Consider the following 27,682-nt stretch of genomic DNA (forward strand, 5'->3'; position numbering starts at 1 on the left):
CAGAGATGAGTTGTTTGAGAATGGCCTTTCTCTCCTTTTCAAACTTATACTTTCTTTTCTGTGCCTGAAGAGTAGCTCTCATTTAAAGCAGTACAGCAAGACTGTAATTTGCTTGCTGTGTCACTAGGAGGTGAGTTATTAAAATCCACTTGCACCAGACTGGAATAAAGTGGTCAGTTTGCTTGCTTTGCCTTAACTGTTGCTTTTCAGAAAGCATTGGTGCTTGATGTTTATGGTTTTAAGCATGGTTCTGACTTGGTCACTACAGGTGAAACTCCTCTCTGTAGTGAGCATCAATGCTTCAGCACTTCAAAGGCATGAAAACCTTGTTCTCTTGCCAGTTTGGGGGAAGTCTTTAATGAGTCCTTGCAAATTGATCTAGTAAATTTTTTGAGGTTTACTATAGGATGAGCAACAAATAAATTGTACATTTGCTTTCTTACCTGAATTCTTGCTGGTTTGTAGGCATTGTTTTGAGTGGTTGCTCCCAGATTATGTGACTAAAAGCTCATGCCCACAAACACCAAGGAGCGCAGAGGAGAGAAACAGTGTTGGGAGAGAAAAGGACTCTAAGCCAGCTCCTCCCAGAGCTATCAGAAGACTGTAGCCCTAGTGTCTGGGTGTGAAACTCATCCAGCAGAGTCAATGGGAAGGGCCTTCTGGGATCACCTCACAGATGAAGGGGAGGTTAGTCTCTCCAAGGGACATGGTGTGCTGGGGAGGAGCATTTGGGGACTGTACAACACTTGTTAGGGAATGCATAGGGGCAAGATTAAAGGCAGGAAAAGGGGAGTGATCAAGGAGATGAAGAAGCATGGGAAAACATGAAAAGGGCACAGAAGGGTCTGGCTGCATGTACACAGTACACTGGTCTGGCCATGTCCTGTGTGTCATCAGCACGGTCTCTCCTGTCTTCTTACTAAACTTCTTAATTTTTTTTTTCCCTCTGTGAGAGGACTGTTCAGTGCATGTGAAGATGGTAAGTGCCAGCAACTGGAAATACGTGAGTGCGTGCATGTTGTGTGGGTGTGTATGTCCATGCATAATCACAGGCAAAAATCAAGTCAGAGTAGCTGGTTAGTGAGTAGGGTAAGAGACTTCAGAGCCATGAGCTGACATGTCTGCAAGTCTGGCCGGATGCTGGAAAGACCAGTCTGAGTCAGCTGCTAGAGCTCCCAGGAGGTCCAAGCCAGCCACTCTTGGGTCTGGGAGCCAGCTGCTGGTGGTAAGCCTGGACCAGCCATCAGAGAACAGTTGGTATCTGTGCATGAGGGGTCTAGGAGACCGGGGAATCCTGGGGGCAGCTGCTGTGTAGATCCAATGTATAAGGCTCAGCCCAGCCTTACTGGAGGGCTCCTGTGTGTGTACATGGATGAGGGGCCTGAGGGCCCACTGCTGGAGGGGGGCTACAGCCCTTGAGGACACCAATGTCCTGGTGCCAGCAGCTAAGGAGACCAGCTCAGGCTCCAGGTCGCGGAGCCAACTACTGGATAGAGAAATCCATAGTATGTATGTATGTATGTATTTTCCAGTAGCAGGTTCATCCTGCTCAGCCAGAGAAGGGAATTGGATCAGGCTGTGCTGTGCTTGCGTGATTGCCGTTTTCTGCCTCAGGCCAGTCATGTACAGTGTGTGCGCATATATATATACACACGCATATGTGTATTTTGTGTGAGTGTCTATTGGGAATACGTGCTCAGGCTTGCTACTGGCTGTACCTGAGGCCATGGAACTGAGCTGCCTCCTCTCTGTCAGGCCAGCTGATTCAGAACCTTTTAAGTGTTCAAGTTGCAAGGGACGTCCCTGCCCAGAGCAGGGTCAACCAGAGCAGGTTGCTCAGGAACGTACCCTATCAGTTTTTTAATAGCTCCAAGGATAAGAACTCCACAAGCTCCCCAGATAACTTGGTCCACCGTTTAACACTTCTCACAATAAGTTTTTTCTTACCTTCAGATGGAATTTACTGTGTTTCGATGTGTTCCCACTGCTTCTCATTTTACTGGATACCACTGAGGAGAGTCTGGCTCCCTCTTCTTCACTCCCTCCCGTCAACTATTTATATACAATGATAAGAACCACCCAAACCTTCTTGAGTCTGAACAGTCCCAAGTTCTCTCAGCCGTTTCTTGTAAGTCAGATGCTCTAATCCCTTCAGAATTATCGTGGCCTTTCAGCTGGACTTGCTCCAGTAAAGTCTATGTCCTTCATACTAGGGAGCCAAAAATTGGACACAGTGCTCTGGATGTCTGAACCACACTGAACAGAGAGGAAGAGTTGCCTCCCTTCTGCTGCTGGTGATGCATTTGCTAACACAGACAGGTACTGTCAGCCCCTTTTGCTACAAGGGGGCATTGCTGGCTCAAGTGCGACTTTCTGTTCACTATGGCCTGCCAGGTTCCTTCCTGCAAAGCTGCTTTCCAGCCACTCAGTCCCCAGCATGTACTGGTGCAGGGGGCTGTTCCTCCCTAGTTGCAGGGCTCTGCATTTCCCTTTGTTCAGCTTCATGAGTCTCCTCTCAGAATCACAGAATCATCTGTCGGAAAAGACCTTGAAGATCATCCAGTCCAACCATTAACCTCACACTGACAGTTCCCAACTCCACCAGATCCCTCAGCACTGGGTCAACCCGACTCTTCAACCCTTCCAGGGATGGGGACGCCCCCCCTGCCCTGGGCAGCCCATTCCAATGCCCAACAACCCCTTCTGCAAAGAAATACTTCCTAAGAGCCAGTCTGACCCTGCCCTGGTGCAGCTTGAGGCCATTCCCTCATCCTGTCACTTGTTCCTTGGTTCAGGAGACTCATCCCCCCTCTCTGCACCCTCCTTTCAGGGAGCTGTAGAGGGCCATGAGGTCTCCCCTCAGCCTCCTCTTCTCCAGACTAAACCCCCCCAGTTCCCTCAGCCGCTCCCCATCAGACCTGTGCTCCAGACCCTGCACCAGCTCCGTTGCCCTTCTCTGGACACGTTCGAGTCATTCAATGGCCTTTTTGGGGTGAGGGGCCCAAAACTGAACACAGGAATCGAGGTGCGGCCTCACCAGTGCCGAGTACAGGGGTCAGATCCCTTCCCTGTCCCTGCTGTCCATGCTATTGCTGATACAAGCCAGGATGCCATTGCCCTTCTTGGCCACCTGGGCACACTGCTGGCTCATGTTCAGCCAGCTGGCAATCAACGCGCCCCTCTCTTTACATTTCTCCTGTCTATTAAGGTCCTTCTGAATGGCAGCACAGCTATCTGACGTACCAACCACTCCCAATTTTCTATCATCTGCAAGGGTAGCTTCAAGTTTACATATGCATGACCCAAGTCATAATCCTGTGTCAGCCTCATCAGGGTTTATCTTCTAGCCTAGATATCTGCCAGGCAGCAACTTTACTATCTATACTTTATGCTATTGGCACCTGTTACTAAGACTGAACTTCCTGATACACTAAGAAGCCTCACAGCAAGAGCTTATGTTGTCAACTGTTATCTCTTCCTGCAGCCGCACTGACCCAAGTAGCTGAGGTACACATCTACTACGGTTCCTTGTATACACTCTGCTGCTTCTCACGTTGAATAGAAACCAGCCTTCTTGCTTTAAGTTGTAGTTCTTTACATCTCTGCTGCTTAACCCTTCTGTCATTTATGGCTAAACAAGACCTCCCCAGAAGCAAGAGTATTAATTTACAGCCTTAAGAATTTGAGGCATTTTACAATTATGGAAATACTGAGAGCTCTCTACAGCAAGTAACTGATTGCTGAATGGATAGCACTCATCTTCTTCACCAACCTATACTTGGCTCAAGCACTGAAAAATAAATCTTGAGGTGACTATTCTTCCCAGGTAGGAGAAAGTCTTAGGAACATCAGAGTGAGATGAGGGGTTTTTTTCCTGCTCCCAGACAGTCTATTCTGCAGAAGGAAGTACTACTCACATGTGTTTCATCAAACTATAGCAGTAGTTTCTAATACTTGTCATGGTTTAGGAATAAACACAGGACCTGTGAAACAATGGACTTGGCTAATGGGTGGGTACAGCTGTAACTGCGTTTAGAGAAAAAAGTCTGAAGTAAGAAGCTGCATATGTATCCTTTAATCCTAACACACCTGAATTTCCACATTAAATCTGCAGTTAAAAGGACAAAGACCACTGGCTAAAACAACTAAACATGGATGTAAGGACCCTGCTGGAATTTCTAATATACATATATTCAAGTAAAAGGTCCCAAACATATTTGAAATAAGCCAGAGAACTCCAACACAGCCTGCTCTGCCACAGATTTATTTACAAAATATTATTTACAATCTGTAACTGTCTTGAGCTCTGATAAATAATATTTCCTCCACAGAGAAGGAATAAGACAGACCACCCACGTATTTTTCTGTTACAAATACCCTATCCAGCCAAACAAGACTATTCTCCCTTTTAAAAAGGGGCAGAGAAAAATTAGTACCTAAAGTGTTTTCTGTCCATAGCACAAGTAAAGGTATTAAGCAGGTTGGAGAGATGTAAACCTCCCTGCTGAAGCGGGCACATGCTAAACAGTAACGTGCTGAGGTTACACATGTGATCACACAAGTTACAGCAGGGTGTGCTGCTACTCCCAACTTCTCCTCCAAAGAAAGAAGTACACCATGAGCTGGTGTTTAAGGCAAGTATAGCTGAATTTAAAAGTACATCCCATACCAGCAGCCTGGTGAAAGACTGAATAGTTTGTTCCTGTTGTAAAATAGGGAAGACAGAAGGCTACTGAAGTGAGAAGGGATGCATGCCAGGAAGTGAATGGGCTCAAACTCTACACGTCTGTATCCTTGTGCATGTTCCCAAATGTCCCTGTCTATCTGAACCCTCATGTCCAATCCTAAAACATTATTCACTGCCTCCAATCTGCTTTGTATATATCCTTATGTTTCCATGTGATATACTGAGGGTCTGAAACTCCGGTGTGTGGACTACAGGGATTACTTAGTGCCGCACAGAATGGACTACAGAAGACAAAAGTTGAGAACAGTTTCTAAGACCAGTGCTCTGAAACGTCCTGATGGCTGCTACAGAGCTAAAGCAAGGGGGAACAGAAATGACAGCAGGTGGTGCTGCCTCGTGAGCCTTTCCAGTTCTGGTTGGTTTGCTTTGCTCGTCCCAGTCACTCATTTGGAAGCAATTGCCATAGGAATGATTCCAAGTGATATCTGGTAAGAATGGGCATTTAGCAAGCTTAAGAGAGCAACGACTGATCACTCCTTAAAGCCTTGGATGCTACACAGGATCCTCTTCTGGTGGCCTGGAAGTGACACTCCCATCTGTTTCAAGTCCCTGAAGAAAACGGGGAAAGAAAGGAAAAAAATGAATTGCTGTTCTTGTTCCTTGGGGACTGGGATGTGGGTAAGTGCAGAAACAGTTACCAAGTGTTAGTTCAGAAAGCTTCCTTTCCCTCAGTGTCTCCTACTACACCTTCTCTAGAGGGAAGAAACTTCTATGCGTTCCTGCCCTTCCCTGGCCACCTCTGCCCAACCCGTCAACTGGCTTCTCCCACCTCATGACTAGGCCTGTGATCCCATTCAACTGGGACTCTGTCCGTGTCCGACTGTGATATGGGCCAGGTCTCAGCCCTTTAGCAGGTCTGTCCCTGCATCATGCCTGCTCATTTGTGTAACGTAACCACCCTCGTTGGAGCTGGCTGTATGTCCCTGGCTCTACAAGGGAGTATGGCTGCATTGGTGAAGCATCTGAGCCGAGTCTTTCTAAGAAGGAATTTGCTCTATGATAGAACAGTACCAGGACGGGAGGAATACCACTAGCCCATGTGGGGTTTAAGGCAAGAAAGGCAAGAAAATTATCTTATAAAGTCCTGCAAGGGTGTGGAGATGGTCAGGTGAGACAACTGTCTGCCATCTATTGTGGCCCTCCTTGCTGTTTGTGTCTGATGTGAGCTCAGAGCAGCTCAGGCCCCTGAAGAGACTCAAGCATGGACAGTTAGGGAATTAGTCTCACAGTTTGGGTTGATCTCAATTTTTCTGGGCTGATTCTTCCCATTTAGGGCAAGAAAGCAATCCACTTCCATTTAACTATATAAAGAATGGAGAGAAATCTTCCAAGTAAGTATAAGTTCAGAGAGCACAGGGACAGACAGGCTATTTGCAGCATAGCTGGGGGTGCCTGGTGGGAGCTTGGCCTGCCCTTACTCAGCAGTGAGCTCCAGAATGGACTCCATGGTGTCCAGGCCAGCAGTGCGGAAGTTGGAGATGTAGCGCTTCATGCGAATGGATTCCAGCCACTCAGGGATGGATCGATAGGGGATCCCATCAGATCCACTGCAGCTGGGGAGCCGGAGTGTTACCCTAAAGACAGATAAAACCCTCGTTAGCCAGGCAACTACCTTAAATGGCTGGTACTATGAGATAGTAGCTAACAAGCAAGCACCCTCTGCCCATGCTAGGCCAATTTATCTGCATTCTGCATAGTGAAGTCAGAGTGCCCAGGCCAATGGCTATGCCTTCTGTCGCCATGAGAGAGAGATGACTACTATCTTCTGCACACAGAGCCTTCAAGGTACCCCTTATCAGCCTGCCTTGTTAGCACTGCCTCTCCTCCTGCTGGATGCAGGGAGGTGAAAACCTCCCAGTTAACCTCACCTCCTCCAGCGACAGACTGCTTACCTGGGATCAAAGTCTGCAACAGGCCGGAGGAGCTGGGGACTCGAGATGAAATGCTGCAGCTGCCCCCGGATTTCCTGAAAATGAGGTCGTCTTATTCGATCATGTGACCAACAGCTCTTCATGAGCTCGTAGAGGATAGATGGGCAGTCCACAGGTGGGGGGAGCCGGTAGCCCTCCTCTAAGCTTTTCATCACCTAAACAGAGGACAGAGAGAAATCTGGCCAAGAACAGAGAGTGCGAAAAAGGAGCAAAAGACCTCTGCAGGGCTGAGAGCAGGCAGTTCAGCATTTTGCACAGTGTGCAGTCAGGGAGGGGTTGAAGCAGATTACATGTGTCTGAAGTAAGATCTGAGCAGCACAGCAAAGGCTCAGGACACCTAAGGGATGTCAGAAATTGAAGTAGCATATGCATGTACTTTCAGTCCTTTCCTAGCTTAGCTCCCATTGGCCATTCAGGGGACGTGTTCATGAGAAGCATGTTGGGTTTGTGTGTGGCGGGGTTTTGGTAGCAGGGGAGGGGGTTACAGAGGTGGCTCCTGTGAGAAGCTTCTTAAAACTCCCCTGGCTCCAAGTCAGACCCACCTCTGGCCACAGAATCACAGAATCGTCTGTGACCTTGAAGATCATCCAGTCCAACCATTTAACTTCACACTGACTGTTCTCAACTCCACCAGATCCCTCAGCGCTATGTTGGCCAAGGTCGAGCCAACTAGCGATGGTGGCTGTGCCTTTGCGATAATGTATTTAAGAAGGGGAACCTGGGATGAGGAGGAGTTGTGAGGGAAATACTTCTAATAATACTGAAGTCAGCTGAAGAGAGGAAGAGGAACGGAGGAGGTGGGCTGGAGCAGAGACACCCCTGCAGCCCGTGAGGAGAGGGCCGGCTGTGACTTGCGCCCATTGGAGGTCACTGGTGGAGCAGATGCCCTCCTGTAGGCCATGAAGCACCCCACACCAGAGCAGGGGTCTGCACTTAAAAGAGGCTGGGACTCTGAGGAAGAAGCCCCCACTGTTGTAATTCGGCACTGGAAGGATTGCAACACGCAGGGGAGACCCACACTGAAGCAGCATGTAGCCTGTGGGAAGGACTCACATCAGAGAAAGTTTGTGGAAGATTGTGCCCTATGAAAGTGGAACCACGCTGGAGCAATAGAATGTGAGGAGTTCCCCCCCATCCTGAGAAGGAAAAAGTGGCAGGACTGATGGCCTATTCTCTGTCCCTGTGCTGCCAGTGGAGGATGAGGTAGAGAAATCGGGAGCAAATCTGAGACCAGGAAAAAGGGAGGGGTGGGGGGAAGATGTGTTTAAAATGTGGTAACGCTTCTCACTGTCCTGCTCTGGCTGTTAAGGGGCATTGATGATAGCGTCTGAATTAAATTTACGTTCTTTTTCTTCTCCTAATGAGTCAGTCTTTTGCCCATGACTGTAACGAGTGACTCATCCCTCTCTGTCCTTATCTTGAATCTGGACCCTTTTGCTTCATTTTACACCTTCCCAGTCCTGAGCAGGAAGAGGTGAGTGAGCAGCTGCATGGTGCTCAGTTTCCCTCTGGGCTCAAATCATGACACTTAGTTGCACTGATTTTTAGCAGGGAGGGAGACAGTAGTTATACGCTCAAAATAATGTCAAGACTGGATGCTGAAACAGGTCTACAGAAGTTGGGCCTACATGCCTTGGGGTGGGTTTTTTTGAGCAACTGATGTCATCTACCTGGACTTGTGCAAAGCATCTGACACTCCCATATGACATCCTTGTTGCTAAATTGGAGAGACATGGGTCTGATGGACAGACCACTCAGTGGATAAGGGATTGGCTGGATGGTCGCACTCAAAGAGTTGTGGTCAATGGCTCCATGTCCAAGTGGAGAGCAGTGACGAGTGCCGTTCCTCAGAGGTTGGTGTTGGGACTGGTGCTGTTTAACATCTCTGTTGGTGACATGGACAGTGGGATCAAGGCACGCTCAGCAGTTTGCTGACAACACCGAGCTGTGTGATGCGACCGACACGCTGGAGAGAAGGAATGGGCCATCCCGAGGAACCTGGACAGGCTGGAGAGGTGGGACTGTGCAAACCTCATGGAGTTCAACAAGGCCAAGTGCAAGGTCCTGAACATGGGTCAGGGCAATCCCAAGCACAAACACAGGCTGGGTGAGGAGTGGGCTGAGAGCAGCCCTGCAGAGAAGGACTTGGGGGTATTAGTGGATGGAAAACTGACCATGAGCCAGCAGTGTGCACTCGCAGACCAGAAAGCCAACTGTGTCCTGGGCTGCATCCAGAGCAGTGTGGCCAGCAGGGCGAGGGAGGGGATTCTGCCCCTCTGCTACACTCTCATGAGACCCTCCCTGTAGTGCTGTGTCCAGCTCTGGGGGCACCAACATAATAAGGACACAGACCTGCTCAAACGGGGCCAGAGGAGGCCGTGAAGATGATCAGGGGGCTGGAGCACCTCCCCTGTGAGGACAGGCTGAGAGAGTTGGGGGTGTTCAGCTGGAGAAGAGAGGGCTCCAGGAAGACCTTAGAGCAGCCTTCCTAGGGAGGGACTCTTGATCAAGGGGGTAGGGGTAGGATGAGTGGTAATGGTTTTAAACTGAAAGAGGGAAGATTTAGATTAGACATAAGGATGAAATTCTTCTCTGTGAGGGTGGTGAGACACTGGCACAGGTTGCCCAGAGAAGCTGTGGCTGCCCCCTCCCTGGAAGTGTTCAGAGCCAGGTTGGACGGGGCTTTGAGCAACCTGGTCTAGTGGAAGGTGTCCCTGCCCATGGCAGGGGGGTTGGAACTAGATGATCTTTAAGGTCCCTTCCAATGATTCTATAGAATGGTTCATAGAACCATCCTATGATTCTATGATTTTTTTTTAAATCAGCGCTTGAGCTTATTGTCTCTTACCTCTTGATTGCTCATGTTCCCATATGGTTTGTCACCAAAGGACAGCACCTCCCACATGACAATTCCAAAGCTCCAGACATCACTGGCTGATGTGAAAATCCGATGAGCAATGGCTTCCGGGGCTGTCCATCGGATGGGAATCTTACCACCCTGTGGAACAGCAGAGACATAGCATATCCAGCATGTAACACTGAGTTGTATTTCTCCAGTGCTTTCATGCAAGGAGATGACAAAGTTGTTCCAAGATCTGACCCACTTCACTTGAAGTGATGTGTAACCAGCTGGGGAAATTTCTCAAAAGGACAAAAACATTCTTGGAAAGTGAATGAGTTCAAGCCCTCTGTTCAGCTGAATGCTACCCAAAACCACTGCTGTGGGCATAAGAGCCCAACACCAGTCATAGCCCTACTCTGAATTACACCAGTCATTAGAATCACTGGAACTTTCATTGAAAGAGACCTGTAGATGTCTGTAGTCCAAACCCTTGATGACAGCAGGGCTATCTTCAAAACTAGATTTAGTTAACTGAGTCCAAAAGATCAGACCTCTTACACTTCTTCTTGTTTCAAAACCACAATCTCTCTGAATCTCTTGGCAAAAAAACCCAACAGGGACTCCAGAGAGAAAAGTACCACCTTCTGAATCACACTGTGACTTGCAGTTTTACTACGGGTTTTCCTCAGAGATTTTCCATCCAAATCTTCCCCTGGCCTGGTGTTTCCTACTGGGAAGAAATTCTGCCATTCTTATCTGGCAGAATCCCAATCCCCTTGAGACTACAGTTCATTTACAAGACTGAGAGATTGGTTTTGCATTACCTTGGTTTCATAGGTCCCCTCTGCATCATTCTCCAATATTCGAGAGAGTCCAAAGTCAGACACCTTGCACTGAAGACTGCGTGTCACCAGGATGTTGCGAGCGGCCAGATCCCGGTGCACGTAGTTGTGTTCTGAAAGGTAGGTCATGCCAGAGGCTATTCCCTGCAGCATGCTCACAAGCTGCACAGGGCTAAATTTTTCCTCATTCTCCTGCATGGAAGAAGAAGTGAGAGAAGATCCTGGTCAAGTGACATCAATCTGCTTGGTTTCTAGTTACTGGCCAAAGTGGGCATTGGCGAACAAGTGAAAAGGCAATGCTGCAGCCCAAAGGACCCAACAGTTTCTCATTAAGGGACTGGGGTGGTCTCCAGAGTCATCATTAGGCACCTGCACTTCAACTACAGCACTCTGGACACTGGTATCAAGCTTCAACTGCTGAGACTGGAAACGTTAGTGAGCAGAAAGTAAGTGGATGTCTGGATCTTATATCTGGTCTTCTTTTAGGATCCTAAGTCCAGGTCAAGTGCAAGTTCCAGCAGTACACAAGCCTATTACAGATTGGAGTCTCTCACCCGGAGGAAGGTATCCAGCGCTCCATTCTCCAAATACTCAGTGATGATCATCATTGGCCTCCCTTGAGGAAGACAAGAAGGTGTCAGCCTTTTTGCAATTCTCCTACTCTTACCTTTCAATGCTCTCCACACTGCCCCAACGCAGAGAACCATATCCAAGTCCAGCCAAAATCCCCGCTCCACTGGCACAGCTGGCTCACCCCTCTCCTTACGCCCCCCTCAATGATTTTATATTCCTCCTTATGTCACACATACAACTTCACAGCATCCCTTACACTATCCCAACTTCTCATCCACTCACCAACTCAAGAAGACCTCTCCTAACACTGCCTCATGACTCTGCTGGAAATCCATACAACTCCTCCCTTCTTCCTTTTCTGCCATAACATGACAACACCTGTCTTCTCCCAGCACAGCCTCTCTGAGAGCACCCTCTCCAAGAAAGGACCAAGAAATGTGCCAGTTTCTGCTCTCGTTCCAGGACTCTCTCCCACACACTTACTTTTGGTGACAACTCCTTCCAGACGTACAATGTTCGGGTGATTGAATTGCCCCATAATTGTTGCTTCACGCAGAAAGTTCCACCACTGTGAGTCTGAATATGTTGACTTCAGGGTCTTGATGGCAACCACAATACGTTCTTTCCCTGGGAGCCGCAAGGACCCACGATAAACCTCCCCAAACTCCCCTGAGGAAAACCAGAGGCAAAAGGTCACAGATGAACTCAGGAATAGTCAGCAAAATAACAGTGTAGGGGAACTGTAAGATGAGGGGAGCAACAAGTAACTCACCCTCTCCAATCACATTCTCCATAGTGACACAAGAGATGTCCAGTTCCTTAGTGAATTCCAGTACCCCTCTGCTGGGGTCATCGTATGGTTGCAAGTCTACATAGGGCTTCAACCAGACCTTCTCTATGGTAAAGGGAAACAAAATAGAAAACTGACCTGTCAGCTTTTTGGACAAGCTTTGTAAGACAAAGGTACAGACATGGGATTCTGACAATACAGTAAGCAAATCTACCAAACATACGTTGAAGACTAGAGCTGTTATGGAAAGAGGCAAATTATATCAGAAAAATCTATGTCAGTGTCTGATTTGAAACTACAGTTTCTTTTCACTCCTCCCAACCCATTTCAGGCTTCTCCCTTGTTCTGCTACCCCTTTGAAGCTCACCTCGATCAAAGCCTGAAGTATTGTAATCTGGCCGTGCTTGTCTCCGACGAGCCTGCCTGGAACATAAGAAGCAGTCATGAAAATAAAACAGTCAGCAGATAGCAAAGAGAAAAGCAAGACTTCCAGAGCATCTGCCCTAGCTGTTCAGGTACAGAGTTCAGAGTAGCATAGAGCAAAGTGGAACCAGACACTGTACCTACTTGGCAGAGTACATCTAGCAAGTAAATGTGATGCTTCACTGACATTTAGAAATGGAACTTTGTTTCTACGCAGGTAGTTTTGTTCATGCTTCTGCTTGCTGAATTACAGATGAATTCCAATTTATTTTATGTTTTCTGAACACTTTCAGTACAATACCTAATCTTCTTAAAACCAAATAGCGGCTTTATAGACATTTAGAAAGGAAGTAATTTTGTATCTGGGTAGAGGACCACTAAAGTAATGGTATATGGAAAATGGTTTGAAATGACTGGGTACATGTATTGCCCACTTAAATGATCAGTAGCTATAGAAATGGTTGTGCCATAACAATGTTTTTATTAATCTGTCATGATAACAGTATGTTAGTGCTGGATTATAACAAAACAGAGGAATCACCCCATTCTCCTCTGTCCTCAGCGGCAAGCAGTATCTTACAGACATATCAGTACCTCCAATCCTGCTGATTGAAATTACTTACTGACACTCATTCCACCTTGCCACAGCACACCAGTCTTACTCTTTATTCTCTAACTATCCTTTACCTATCCAATATTCTGTGAGAAATCAGGGCTTCCCTCCTTTTCTCAAGATCCCATAGTTCAGCTGTTCCTACATCTATACCTTTTTCAATACCAAAAACCACTTACTTTCGCCAAAAGATGAGAAGTCCCAGAAGCAGCCCAATAAATAGCAGAACTCCGAAGATAATAGAGACTATGACTCCACCAGACAGAGCTCCCGAGTCTGCAGAAACAAAGAGAAAGGCCATATCATTTAAAAGACCAAGAACTATTTCAGAATGTAGCAACCAGCTGTCACCAGCCAACGGTATTAGGTAAGCTACAGCCATTTATCCTACAGACAGCAGAGCCTCAGATTTGAGTCCTATTGTACTTTTATTCATGTGCATGGAGCACCTTCTGGTGGTATGTGGTTGACTCTTATTTACAGTCTTTGTCTTCTAGTTGAGCAATTTATCCCTGTCTGATTTCCCACATAAATTCCATGACATTTTCAAAAATGAAGAACAGCTGTTCCTTTCCTTCCACTCCTCTCCAACTCCTCTTTCAGAGAAGACCCTTCTTCCTGCTCAGTAGCTGATACAAACTATGGCACAGCAAGGACATGATTTTTCCCAAGTTAGTAGTCTACTTGATTCTCTTCCTACTTATGAAATTAATTCTTCCCCCTCCCCCTGCCCTTCTATCAATATCTGGGGTTGTTCCTTTGCCCAATTACATTGATAGAAGCCACTCTGCTTAGGACTTTTCAAACAAGCAAGTACTGACTTAAGAACTTGAAGACTAAAATCATATTCCTGCTTTCTCAAAACTAAGCATCAGGTGGTTTCATTTTGTGATCGAATAGCATTCAGATAGCATTCATGTAACACAGGTTGTCTTCTTACATTTAAAATTTAAAACCATCCATTCCCATATAGTATATTTGAATTAATCACAGGAAATCATAAATGACATCTGATGGTGAAATATGTGTTTTTAAACCTTATTTCTCAAAACTTAAGAACCTATTTTAAAAACTTAAAAATACATTAATGCGAAGTGTTCATATCCATATCTAATGAGAATCTACATTTTTTAGTATTTTCCCTAAAGAGATTTAGGAAAACATCCAGAAGAAAGAGAATTTCCTAAAGAAATTGTTTCAATAAATTAATAGATTTTAAAGCAAGGAACAACAGATTTTAAAGCAAGCAACAGCTTGTGTGACACAGACAACTGTGTCTGGAAGTGTTTCCTAACATCCAGTGCAATGGCCAGCATCCAAAAAACCTAATTAGCACTTGTTATTCTTGCTCAATTTAATGCTGACTCATCCCACTAAAATTATTAAAAATCACCAGCTCAGTTAAGCAGAAATCAAGAGGCAGACATAATGTTATTTTTTAAAATCACAAAGGCAAGATTTTGAAGGTGAAATAATATCTCTAACAAAATGAACAAGCTTTTAGGTACATAGTATTTCTGCAGAAAATGAAGGGATCTAAATTTTCAAATTCAGATGAAAAAAAATTGCCTTCTCCTGCAAATCTTGCTCCACTAATATCCCTAGACCATTACAGATAAACAGTGCTTCTAGTATTATCGAAGAACTCTCACCAAATGAAATCTTGCTGGTACTTCTTTTTAATCCCTTTCATATTCAAAAATACCTTTGTCTTGGCATGATGAAGTGATGAACTTCTATTTAAAAAAAAGCATAACCTTGACAAAAGTATATTCTAACATATTCTTTTATAATCAAAACCATCTGAGGCACATGTTAACTTACACATTTTTCTTTGTGGTACATTATCGATCATTTATATCATCAAATTTGGCACTTGTGAATTCATGAACATTTTATCAAAAGCTCCAGGTGCCAAAAAAACCCCAATCTTTAAATTATATTCCATTCATGGTATCACAACTCCTTATCAGCTTTTATACAGTTAACTATTTAGTTACATTAAGGTATGCCTTTGTTTTCTCCCATATCCTTATTTCATTACAGTAAAGCTAGCCTTTCAAAGGCATAATTTCAAACGATGTATTTCTAAAATAAGAGGATCTGTGAATGTGTGGAATGAGGAGAGAGCAATCTCCACTACAGAAAACTTTTGATAAAGGGGAATGCTCTGGGTAACCCAGGGAAACAGAAGGTTGGATGTGAGGCCTATACGAGATGTTCTTTAACATAGGAGAAAGGTCTTCTTGTGACCTCAACAGCTTGGCCTTCTACACTTTGTGATTTGGTGAGAACTTTTTTCAGTGGCACATACCATCTTTTTGGGCAGTTACATTCAGGGGTTGCACTACAAACAGTGGAAATTATAAAGCTGGAGAAAGTAGTGGTGAGGTCCTCTGAGTTCTCTTTTTCACCACTGACTTTCACACAAAAGCAGGCATATGTAGTAATTTTGCTAACTTTCAAACTTAGAAACATTAGCCAGAATAAAAATGTCTTTCAGGAGAAGCAGATGAAGAGCTGGTTCTGATCAGTTCTGAACGGGAAAGTACAAGTGGATTTTATACAACAGCAATGAAACAGGATAAATGTCTCCTTTTTACAGAGCAAGAGGCTTGGCCCTTGTGACAAGGAATTCAGGAGTGTGGTGTCTGTGCCTTACAGCTAGCAGAATGCAAAAAGAGAACCATGTACCATGGGAATATACAATCTGACGGGGAAGTGAGTTTCTTCCAAATGAGATTCCAGTGGTTGTCCTTTACCTGGTGGAAGGGTGCGGAATTCCTGCTCCGCAGAGTAGGGCCCAGGCCCGAGGGGTGTGATGGATCTCACGCGAAGCAGGTAGGCTGTGTCTGGCTGCAGGTCTCTCAGAGTGACATTTGGCTCAACAAGGTGCTTCACTGTGTAACGTGCCTCCTCTCCCTGCAGAAATCAAACAGGTTCAAGTCACAAACACATGTTGAATGAAGAGGATGCTTCCAATGCTTTGGGTGGAAGAGGGAAGAACAAATAAGGCAGGCCTCACCTTCTCAAAGAACATGACCTCATACTCCACAGAAGTCCGGCTGCGCTGTCGTGGGGCAAGCCAAGAAACAGAAAGACTACTGTCATCTCTTTGTGTCAGGATAAACTGGGATACTGTCACCGGAGCTGCAGGGGAGAGAACAGAGAACATCAGGAAGAAATACAAATATAACGCAAACTAGGCCCTCTCTCCACCAGAAGCTCTCTCTTTTCTTCTCTAGTCATACCATGCAATTGGAACCGACTCTCATTGCCACTGCCACTCCCTCATCTTGCTCTTCTGTGGTGAAAGGGAAATGAGGTCTCTGTCTGTAATTAATTGGTTTCCATATATGCTTCTGTCCCAACAGTGGAAGCATAACTCTGGCCATCAAAACAAAATCAGTGTTCCAAGGAATTACATTTAATCCAGTACTGCACTGGAAGTGCTCAATTTGAAATAAAAACGTTGGGGTTTTACGCTGTTACAGCAGCAGTAACACCACTATCCCATGTGATTTACAAATGCAGCTTCATTTCATAAGGGTACAGTGAAATACAGTGCTCAAAATCTCTCAGCTGACTGCAAGTGCATGCTGTTCATGAGTAAAAAGATAATTCTCAACAGTGTGCAAGGACTGAAGAGTCAAGCCTGGTTCTCTCCTTGTCCTTCATCAGCACCAGGAAGCGATGAGGCAAGCCAAAAGTAGCTCTGGTTTTCCAGTTCAGAGTTGTGCTGCCCCCACATAGCATCAGGAAGAAAAGTAGTATTTTGTCAGTCAGAGCTTGAGGAAAGCACCAAGGGCTGTTGAGCACTGTGATATCACTGTTCTATAATCAAGTTTCACAGCACTCTGGAAAGTACTCACAGGAATTCACAGTCAAACTAGCTAGCTTGAAGCTAAACTATAGAAATGTGTCAAGAACTTGCATGCTTTTGATACTCTCGTTTCTCCATGCTTTCAAAGTCTGGGTTGGGTTTTTTTTTGTTTTTTTTTTTTTTTTCCCCAGTTACAACAAGGTTTCTGTTGTGTTTGGTCAGACTTTTTGCAATATCCAAATCACAGGAAATATTTCATGCCACAGTTCCTGTTCTTCCTGTCATACAGGTAACAATACTTAGGCTGGACTACGCTAGTGTATGACAGGGAGGGCTTTATCCTCTTCACCTCTGTTAAGTCCTTGGTGGATTCACAGCTCTAGGTGGATAATGATTTCTGCTGCTTGACTTGAAAAGAATATGACTGATGGACTTTACATGCCAGAGGCAGAGGTACCTTAGAGTCTTTATCATACCATAAAAATACATGCAGCAGACAGAAGGAGAATATGGAGAAACCTTAAACATTCACAGAGATCCTTTTCCTGATGAGCAGGAAGAACCTCTCTCTACTTCTGCTAACCTGCATGTCCAACTGCGACCCAGACAGCTGGAGCAGTTCTCTGTGGAGCAGGTCCCATTCCCGAGACACCATTATGGGCTTCCACAGCAAAGGTGTAGTTGGTGTAAGCTTCTAGGCCATCCACATCCACAGCAGGTTTAGTGAGACCAGAAGCACTGGGGGAGAATACTACACCAGCCTCACAGGGCTCACACGGCAGGAAATGGCAGCGCTGACAGAAGACTGTGTAAGTCAGGTCCTTCCGCCCACCGTGGTCGCTGGGTGGCTGCCACCATAGACTCAGCTGCGTGCCAGTAAGGGAGAAACTGACATTGCGGGGAGCTGAAGGGGGGCCTACAAGAAGCATGAAAGAAAGTATTAGATCCAGCTGTTAATACCCAAAGTACTGTGGCAGTTTCCCATCTGCTGATGCACTCTGAATGGAGTCCTCTGTCCCCCCAGCCCCTCCCTCTCTGATCTCTCATCCCCATTTCCTGACATTTTGTTTCCTCCTATCTCCTTGTTTGTAGAAACACAAAACGGTTTGGGTTGGAAGGGACCTTTAAAGATCATCTAGTCCAACCTCCCTGCCATGGGCAGAGACACCTTCCACTGGCCCAGGTTGCTCAAAGGCCCATCCAACCTGGCCTTGAACACTGCCAGGGTGGGGGCAGCCACAACTCCTCTGGGCAACCTGCTCCAGTGTCTCATCACCTTCATCATAAAAAATTTTTTCCATATATCCCTTCAAAATCTACTCTCTTTCCGTTTAAAACCATTTCCCCTTGTCCTGTCAGTACAGGCCCTGGTAAAAAGTCTTTCTCCATCTTTCTTATATGTCATCTTTAAAAACTGAAATGTCACAGTAAGATCTCCCTGAAGCCTTCTTTTCTCCAGCCTGAATAACCCCAACTCTAAGCTTTTCTTCATTAAGAGAGGTGTTCCAGCCCCCTGACCATTTTTGTGGCCTCCTCTGGACCTGCTCTAACTGAACCGTGTCTCTTTTGTACTGGGGACCCCAGAGCTGGATGCAGTCCTGCAAGTGGGGTCTCACAAGAGCAGAGGGGCAGCATCGCCTCCCTCAACCTACTGGCCATGCTTTCTTTTTACGCAGCCTAGGATACAGTTGGCTTTCTGGGCTGCAAGCGCACATGGCCAGCTCACATCCAGTTTTTCACCCACCAGTATCCTTAAGTTCTCTGTAGGGCTGCTCTCAATAAGTTCATCCCCCAGTCAGTATAGATATTGTTCTTTCTTTCTATTTGCGACTCACGGGTGCAGGCAATGTTCTGGCCCTCCAAAGGTGCTCGGTAGAAGCCTGCATTGCAGGAACAAGATGTAGCCCCTGACTCATTGGACAAGCTGTTGGGGGGGCACTTCAGGCAGTGTTTAGTCTCCAGGGAGTGACGATAGAATCCTCGCTGGCAGGCTGTGACGAGACAAACAAGTCAACATAAGTTCAAAAATAAGCCAAGATTAACAAGAAACCACCTGGCGGTTTTGTTCAGCTTCTTGAACACTCCTTTATCTGCTTGCTTTTCTTCCATTTACTTAGCTCACAGGAATATTTAGGTTGGAAGGGACCCCTGGAGGTCACTTAGACCAATCATCTTCTCAAAGCAGACAGAAAGGAGATGCAAACTCAAGGTAGGTTTAATGTTATGATAGGACTTGTAGACTGAAGAAGGGGTATCTCATTCTTCACGGATGCTGTATGAAAACAGAAGCTGGTCAACCTCAGAGACTTCTTTCAACATAAACCCAGACTGGTCCCCACTGTGCACTTCAAGCTTTCCACACTATAAATAAGAGCTGTAAATACTAGCTCCAAGTCTTTGTACTCCTTAGAGTCCCCTGTTGGCTGATTTCACAAAGGATAGCCAGCGGGATTTTTAGCAAAAACATCTTTTCTGATTTCAAGTGTTGTACCAGAGCATCACCTAGAAGGGCACTGGGGAGATAACTTCAGTTCACCTAACAGCATTGAGTGTAACTGGCTACAGTGTCAACACAGACTACAAGAGAACAGGTGTCACGTGCTTTCTACTTCCAGTCCCACAAAAACAATCAGCCACATCTTTCTCCAAGTGTAACATCTGACACTCTGGTTTTGCTGCATTACTATTAGCTTGATCTACAGCAGCACTGCTCTGTCTACCAGTTATCTCAAGGTCAATGCTTCACCTCTATAGGTGTTTAGCAAGAAGAAAATGAGTGAGGGAGGTTGAAGTAACCTGTGAATTTAATGGCTACCAGCTTGTGCTAAATGAGTCTATCAGATGTTCTTAAACTAAAGAAACAACCAACCTATCACTCATCACATGGTTGAGGAATGCATACGCTAATTTTCTGTCACAGCTACCACCTTGCATTTAACTTGAGCACCAAGGGAACGACCCTTTTCATATGGCACTATAAAAGGTGCTACACATGCTCAGGGGAAGGGGAAGGGTCTTAACCTGGGCCAGGGTCTTTTCGAGCTGTGGGTGTGTTTCTCGGTAAGATAATGAAGGGAGTTCACTTTCAGCACACTTAGAAGTTGGTTTCATTGCTAAGTTCATTAATTGGAGAGTCACTCTACCGGGTTGTCAAATAACTCATCCTCAGTACAGTCCCAGACATTCTCTTTCATGGTTCAGGATGTTCTGCTTATTTTCTAGGGTTTGGAGATCAGAATCTATCCTTCATGAATTTCTTATCACTAATCAAGGTAATTTTGACCATGCTTCAAGGTCTTGTTCGACCAAGCTTCAAAACCTGGTGACTCCCCCCATTTGTGCGGTACCTGTGGCTGCTTAGCACAGTTACTAACCACGGCTACTAGCCACCGTGAAATGTGCTCTAACAGGAGGGCCGGGGCACAGCGTGGGGGCAGCTCCCGCGGGCAGCAGGCTTGAGGCCACCCAGCCTGGGGGCAGCAGGCCACGCAGGCCCAGGCCAGCCAGGCCAGCTCCGCAGCCAGGGAGAGCCTCTGCGGCCCGAGAGGGACCCTGCCCGGGCGCCTAAGGGCGGAGCCGCCGCCCCCGGAGCCCAGCCGCTGCCTGACCGCAGATGGCGTTGCGGTGGCGGGGCCCGGCGCCTCGGCTCCCCCCGCCGGCCGGGCCCGTCTCGCGTCCCTGCCGTGCGTGCCGGCGGCAGCCGGCAGGTGGCTGCCCAGCACCGGCGAGGAGGCGCCCCGCGGCCCCGGGTGGGCGGGGAGGCGGCCCCCGCGGTGCCCGGGCGCGCCCCGGAGGTGGTGCGAAGCCTCCCCCCCGGAGCGGCCCGGCTCCCGGCGCTGGCTGCCTCCCTCCCTCCCTCCTCTGCAGGCCTCTCCCTCCCTCCTCTGCAGGCCTGGGGCTCCCTGGGCCGACGCAGATGCGCGGCCGCCCACAGCCTCAGCTCCCGCCCAGCCCCTCTGGCCTCTGGGCACCGGCTCCAGGCGACGCGATGGGGAAATCAGGTCTGGGAAAGGGCCTGCTCGGCCCTGCTCCTCAGGCACCGGCGAGCACAGAGGATGGCTGCGGCGTGCCCTTCACTCCTTATTCCTACAGGAGCTCACCAGGAGACCACCAGCAAGCACCGGGCAGCCTGCAGACGCCAGACCTGAGCTGACCCGGAGCTCGGCTCACCTGCCATGCTGCAGAGCCCTTCAAGAAACCAGAACACAGGCTAGGGCCACCAGCCAGCCTTCGTGTTCTCCATACATGACATGCTTGAGGGGGTTAATCACAGGGCTCTGGGTTTATCGGCAGCAAAGTCTGCTACACTGTGAGAGGCTGAGATGTAATGCTGTGGGCAGGCACAGTTTTTCTGGGATCTGGGGATGGCAGAGCCACTATGTACCCAGCAGAGCTTTATACATCTGGAATTCACCCGGAGGTTGAGTGAACTAGTTAAGAACCTCGACCTCAGGCCTTCTGTTGCCTCCTGTCCCGTTACAGAGGTCAGGTTCTCCTGTGAGGCAAGGGTTCAGCTTTTCTTTTTTCCTGTTGCTAGTTAGGGCAAAACTCAGAACCAGAAGGCACTGCCAGAAGGTCTTCCTCCATCCTGTCCCCCTTTACACATTTGAAGGAGAAGTCCTTCCATCTTCTGAGGACAATGTAGAAGCCGTGACCTCAGTATTTATTCTGACCTGGGTTGTTCCCAGTCCTTTGCACAACACCTTTGCACAACGGTCTTTTCCGTCGAGGGAGAGGATCCCAAGATATCCCCCGTAGGCAACCTACATTCACCTTCTCAGATCCTTCAGTAAGACACTGCTCTGGACATGAAGTACCTCTCCCTACCCCTGGTACATTCTCCTCTCTTCCCTTCCTCTCCTGGGAGACCTCCCCAGACCCTGCTGATCCTAAAAAAGACACTTTTGGCTGCAGCTGTACTTGGGCAGAGTGGGATAAAAGCACCGATGTAGAATGAACCTATGCTGTGATAGCAGTCAGGGCTTGTCCAGACAGGACAGCTTCCCTGCCCCTTCCCAGGGGAGTGCTCTCAGGAGGGCGGGGAGAGCTCTGTAGCACCTAAGTGGAAAAACTGGCTGGGCTGTGCTAGGAGAGGGGATTGCTGGAGGAGGGCAAGGATCCTGTGCTTCAACCTTCACCAGCTCCCCAGGTGAAAGAAGCAGCAAGCGGTGAGGATTCACAGAGGCACCAGATCCTTGTAGCAGAGCAAAGGCAGAACAAAGCAGAGAGACAGGGCATCCGCTGACCCTGACAGCAGTGCATGGATTCCTTTTTCTATATGCTCTGGCCTTGTACCATGTGGCTCTGACAACAAGAGCAGAGCTGTGCTGTCTTTTACCTCTCTCTTTGCAGGAATACCTATCCCCCAAAACACAACACATATCCTCTCCCCTGATAAAGTTGCCCTAAGAAGTTGAATCTTGTCCCCTCAGTGGCAAAGGGAGAGGCCTGCACTGCTTGCTCCAACAACCCAGGCTCACTCTGGCTCCAGAACCCCAATGACTGCTATGCTTGCTAATTGCTCTTTCTCAGCAACAAGCCAGACACCGATGGTGTTGTGCAATGTGCTTTACATGGCTTCCCATGGCAGAAGAGCCATCCCAGTCTGAGCAGAAGGGGACACAGAGGAGAAACTTGGCCCCCTCCAGCTCTCAGCTTTCTACTCATGGGACAAATACACTCTTCCATGCATCTGTCCGGTCTGCCCTGAGAGAACAAGGCTGCCATTTAAGGGTTGGGAACCAGTTGTTGAGTCAGTGTCAATCACACAGTTACAGATCGCAGAAACTAGCTCCGGAGCTGAAGGCTCCTGGATGAAGCCCAAGAGGGAGTGGAGAGGTGTGTGCAGGTCTTACACCTGACACATGACGAAAAAAATCACAATTGGAAAAGAGAAACTAAGGAGGGGAGGGAAGGTATAAGACACACCTGGCAGGCACAGAGGCAAGCAAGAGAGAGGTAGACCACACTAACTCTCCTGATCCTACTTTATGCTTACAGATGCTCTGATCTCTAGTTCCCTGGAACCTCTCCCATGGCCTACAGCCAGTGTCTGTCTGCAAACTCACCTACGCAGCTCCCATCGGCTTCCTCAAACCCCACAGCACAAAGGCATCGGCCCACTGGTACCAGCCACTCGCCATCAGTGCTGCAATGCATCCTTGGGGGAGAGCCCACTTCTTCAGCTGCGTACTCCACACAGACCCCAGGCACTTCTGTCAGCCCCTCTGAACTTGCTATCGTCTCCGGAAAGCGGGCCAGGCCCCGCACTGCCTCCGGGCAAGTCTTGTAATACACTCGGACAGACACCATCGCTACACAAGCCCCGGAGTTCTGGAAAGCCAAGTAGAAGCCCCGGCGAGACAGCTTCCCAATGGGGCATACTTCTGTGTTCAGCTGCATGGCGCCTGACTCAATGTCTCTGCTTGTGAAACTTCGGTCTGCTGCCACAGTGTTGAGCTAAGTAAAAGAGAAAAAAAACAGTTTTAACATCTGAGCAAGCAGCAGCAGCTGAGATCCCCATGGTTCTCAAACTTCTTTTACACTAAGGCCTTTTAGAGACTGTATGCCTTCTAATGCAAGCGCATGCTTTCTTTGCACTTGGAAAAGGTATTAACAATGGGGTCCACATCCTTTCTTCCCTCCATACTTTCCATCATCTCCTTTCAAGTCCTTTGAAGTCATTCACTGGTCTTACACAGTACCCTATGTTCTGGGTCTCTGATCTCAGAGGTCTTTAGGAACTGCCCCTAAAGGAGCAAATCTCTCTTCTGTGCTATTTTTCTTTGCTTGCAAATTGTATGCAGTAAAATCACAACACCGCTTAGAGTTGTGTTTTTTAATCGACCAGTAAATTACAGCCACCTGCTTCTAGGCTGTAATCTACTGTAAGGTGCTTGTCATGCAGCATTCAACATATTTCAGCACTGTAGATACTTTGGTGAAAAATGCTCCCACTCTCTTACATTCCCACTACCCTCAGCAAACACAGGATGAGGGTGAGTGAGAGATGATTTCAGTGCTTGGGCATACAGGAAAGGCCTCTGTGACATGGTGTGAAATGAAAAATCTGAACTGCAGGTGGGGTGGCCCTTCTTCTCGGAGGGAGAGACTGATAACTAATCTTCTCCACCACAGGCCCCTCCCCCTTGCATGACACAACCCACTCCATCTACTTGGATAACAGATGAAAGGATCTGCACAGAAGCTACATCTGGCAGTGGGATCATAAGGCAGGTTTAGGAGTTGTGGAAGTATCGCACAAATTCAAGTAGTAGACTGCAGGGGAGGTGGAGGAGCACTGGGGAGGGAAGGGAGTCAATTACCAGATTCCTGTTCTGCCCGTGGTGGCCTATACTGTTCTCTGTTTTCATCACATTCCATTTAAATTGCAGAGAAAAGGGCAGTCAAATAATTTAGGTCTGTGGCTTCTTTTAGGACAGAACGGGGTTATAGAATTTCCTCTACAAAAACGCTGAGGTTCCCTGTTCTGCAATTCAAATGTTTCCATGGCAAGAGGGCACTATGCTGGGGAAAAGTTAATGGTTAAAATACAGTTGTGCTAAATACTTTCACACAAGGGGGAATGTCATTATAGCAAGTCATCACCTCCAGTTTTAGAAAATAAGACCCTATATATCATAACAGTCAGAGTAAATAATCAGGACCACAGAGACTTGAACTGGATTCTGTTCTTCACTTGGACTAATCTTGCTTTATTACCTAAGGTAAGTCAAATTCCTTTGGTCTCTGCTTTACTATTTCTAAAAATTGGTGTAACCACACAGCACTGTTACAACCTTTCAGAATCCTTACCTACATGGTGTCCAGTTAAATAAGTGATTACACAGAATGGAGGTCTGATCTCGTATGAAAACTCCTATGCCTCCTGTGGCAAAGACTGCTCAGAGCATCACTGAGGGCACTGGGGGCAAAGTTTATTCTAAGGACAACACCTACTATCCATGTCCCTACCCAGATGCTGGTTCTCCTGGCCTCCCCCAGACAGCAAGACATACCTAGTTTAAGCTGAAAGATATGTCTAGTTTAATCTGAAAGATATGACTCAGTCTTCACCCCCAGAACTACGGACCTTGATGAACAGTGGGCGGCGGAACTGGATCCCGACATCTTGTTCAGACTCCATGTAATAGAGATTGAAGGTCTCTTTGCAGGTCACCACTTCACCTCTGAAGCTCTTGCAGTCCCTCACAGTAAACTTTAGCTCCACATAAATGCGGGAGGCTGCGTCACCACGATAAATCCAGTTGGTGCGAAGCCAGTGATCAGTGTCACCCTCAGAAAGCACACTGCAGTCCTGGTACATATAGACGGGAGTACCATTGATCATCTGCTGCACTTCGCTCCACTGCTCCCAGGGTAGAAGAAAACACACATTGTTAGACATGTGAGAAACAAGTTTCACTTCAAATATGACAAAATCTTGCCTAAAAGATCAATTTCCATATAGCATTCAGGGCTCAAAGCCTGGCTAGCTAAAAGTCTCTTACACTGAGCAAACCTGGGTCTAGAGCCCCGTATCTGCCTCAACTCTTACAGAGGGAGCAAAGAGGACACTGTAATTAGGATATGACTTATGCCAAACTGAAGGGAACCACTATGCATGGATGCCTGCACATTCCCTTCATCCTAGCTTGGTTCCAATTTCTTGCTTTCATACACTGCCTTAAGTTAGATTGAAAAAAAGACCCACTACTCCCATGTACTGACCACTTCTCTCTGCCACCATTTAAATTCAAAATGTACAGTAGGGCACACCAGATCAGGACTATTATCTGCCCCTGAAAATAATGCACAGCACTTTGGAATAAGAGAAAAGATGGCCCAACACAATGGGATGGTCAATTGCGGAAGGACTGTGCTAGAGCAAGCACTCATTAATTTGGAGTTAACGCTTCTTCAAGTGTGATATTTTTCAAACCTTAATTTAACTATTAAAACTCAGTTGATTTTCCTGACTTCATACTAGGTTCTGCTTCTTCCCCAGGCAAATAATGGCTGAGAGGAGGACATGGGCCCAGCTGGTTATATGACCTTGCTGATACTAGTTGTATCAAAACCAGTAGGGTTTGATATGTATTTTAACATACACTTTTGCTGAATTTTATGTGGCTCTAGTTTTGTTTCCTCACCACAGGTCAGATACAAAATGCAAAGAATATTCACTTTTGAGTAAGTCACACATGAGAACTGAAAACTTGGAAAGCAAGGATTTGTCCACAGGGAAAATGACTTAGATCCTTCTTCCCCCACATGCTAAGACTGCCTTTCTCATTATGCTTTAAATGTTTAATCAAATTAAATTGAAACAAGTGCCCACATAGGTACTGGCACAAGTTTAAGCATATTGGTTTTAAATCACACCCCAGGTTAAGACTCAATTTAAACAAGGCCTCAGTCTCTATATTACTCTAGACTTGTCAAGTCTCATAAGCTGAGCATGAGATTCACTCACTTCTCCAGCATCACCACCTCCTGGATTCACAGCACAACCCTGAAGCCTCTCTCCTAGCTTCTGATCCCCCAGACCAGGTCACTCTGCTAGTGGAATACAAGAGATGGACCCATGGAGTGCCAAAGGAGGCTCTGTTTTTATGCCATTACTTAAGAGCATACTTCCTATGCAGCCCCATTCTGAAAACTGTCTGAGTGCTTCCTTCAATCCCTGATGATAGTACAACCTCCTCTCTGGCTGATTTCAGCAATTTACTTAAATGCATGCTATCAGTCTCCTCCCAGGAAGTTCTGTGGATGGTATCTATGTGTCCCATCTTGCTTCCTTTTTCTCTATGTAATTGATATCCAGTGTTACCCCGCCCTCTTAATCTGATCCAGCTGGCATATACCTGTACCACACAGGATTTACACTTATTTCACTTACCAGAGATCAAAGGACTTGGGATAGCAAGAGAGAGAAACAGACTGACCAATCTCAGTTGATCAACCAGAAGAGGCAATCAATCACCTCTTGCACTATTTCATTGAAAATCTTCTGAAAAATGCTACAGAACTGAATTTACAACACATCGTGAAGTATATAAGAATAGAAGAAAAGAAGTTAGAAAGGAGAATAAGAGCGAAGTAGCTTTTTCAAGAAACTGACAGTGTTAGGACTGGCTTTTAGAAATGTTTTTCCATGGGTGTCTGCCTCCACCAAGCTGATGGGAAAGGCATAATTGCATTCGAAGGCCGAGAGTTAGACGAGTTTCCATTAGCAGTTTATCCTAAGGCAGTACCACAGACAAATGTCACCAGAAGGCAATTTTTGATGTCTCGCCAAAAGATATGAGCTGTTATGATGCCTGTCCTGAATATACCATTTTCAAAACTTAAGTGATATAGGATCAAAGTTTCTTTTTCAATAGTGACAACTGTAGCAGAAAAACTTCCCTTAAGAGCTACTCCTGGAAAAACATCCAGCTTCTAACTCCTATATTTCTTAGCTCATCTCAGCACAGCTTCTTCCAGACTGAGCTCTTCAGGGCAACATGCAGTGTGGTGCAAAGAAACAACAATGGAGTCAGACTTGATTTTTCTAGACTCTACTGCTGATGGGTAAAGGAAGTAAAATGAGGATATTATTTATGCTAACAATACAGAACTACTGTTAAACGTGCTTGTGCCTTCTTTTCATTATTCAGTGAAGCTTTTAAATTCAAAGTAGTAGAGGAAAACTGTTACATGCAACACTTAATGAAAGGGTGAGGAGTCCAGACGTTGCTAGGCAACTGTCTCACATCCTCAGAGAATCTGCTGCAAAATCAAAATGTATGCCTCTGATTTTTAATGTAATGTTCTTAAACATGTGTGGTAAAGTCTGGCTCAATCAATATTAATTACTTGGCTCTCTAGTTTGTCTGCCAATAACACTGAATCAACCTCTCTTGATAATATAATTTTCTACCTATTTCATTCCAGACACTGTATCCATATGCCAGTCATATGCCAGTTTGGCCATAGGATGGGGATCTTTCTTCTAGGAGAAGTGGAGGACAGTGCAAGTCAGACTTCTTCATTTTAGCTTGAGTGAACTGTGGGTTTATGATGCTACAAAAAACTTTCTCATGAGATTCAGAAT

At 46.6% G+C, this 27,682-nt stretch overlaps 1 protein-coding gene across 1 annotated transcript in view; it reads right to left on the reverse strand.

The window, feature by feature from the left end:
* Window positions 1-4,347: 4,347 nt before the first annotated feature.
* EPHA1 (EPH receptor A1) overlaps window positions 4,348-27,682 on the reverse strand; it is a 37,802-nt gene continuing 14,467 nt past the window's right edge. Inside the window, exons 3-18 of the mRNA XM_074927353.1 lie at window positions 24,677-24,952; window positions 22,653-23,043; window positions 18,420-18,575; window positions 17,168-17,500; window positions 15,787-15,911; window positions 15,524-15,683; window positions 12,941-13,037; window positions 12,093-12,148; window positions 11,708-11,830; window positions 11,419-11,604; window positions 10,917-10,978; window positions 10,345-10,554; window positions 9,527-9,676; window positions 6,640-6,833; window positions 6,166-6,321; window positions 4,348-5,296 (exon numbers count right to left, since the gene is read on the reverse strand). Coding sequence (XP_074783454.1) covers window positions 5,218-5,296; window positions 6,166-6,321; window positions 6,640-6,833; window positions 9,527-9,676; window positions 10,345-10,554; window positions 10,917-10,978; window positions 11,419-11,604; window positions 11,708-11,830; window positions 12,093-12,148; window positions 12,941-13,037; window positions 15,524-15,683; window positions 15,787-15,911; window positions 17,168-17,500; window positions 18,420-18,575; window positions 22,653-23,043; window positions 24,677-24,952 — 2,754 coding nt within the window. The 3' untranslated portion in view covers window positions 4,348-5,217. The remainder of the gene's footprint in view (window positions 5,297-6,165; window positions 6,322-6,639; window positions 6,834-9,526; window positions 9,677-10,344; window positions 10,555-10,916; window positions 10,979-11,418; window positions 11,605-11,707; window positions 11,831-12,092; window positions 12,149-12,940; window positions 13,038-15,523; window positions 15,684-15,786; window positions 15,912-17,167; window positions 17,501-18,419; window positions 18,576-22,652; window positions 23,044-24,676; window positions 24,953-27,682) is intronic.

The sequence above is a fragment of the Athene noctua genome, chromosome 1 (genome assembly GCF_965140245.1).
Source record: "Athene noctua chromosome 1, bAthNoc1.hap1.1, whole genome shotgun sequence".
Lineage (NCBI taxonomy): Eukaryota > Metazoa > Chordata > Aves > Strigiformes > Strigidae > Athene > Athene noctua.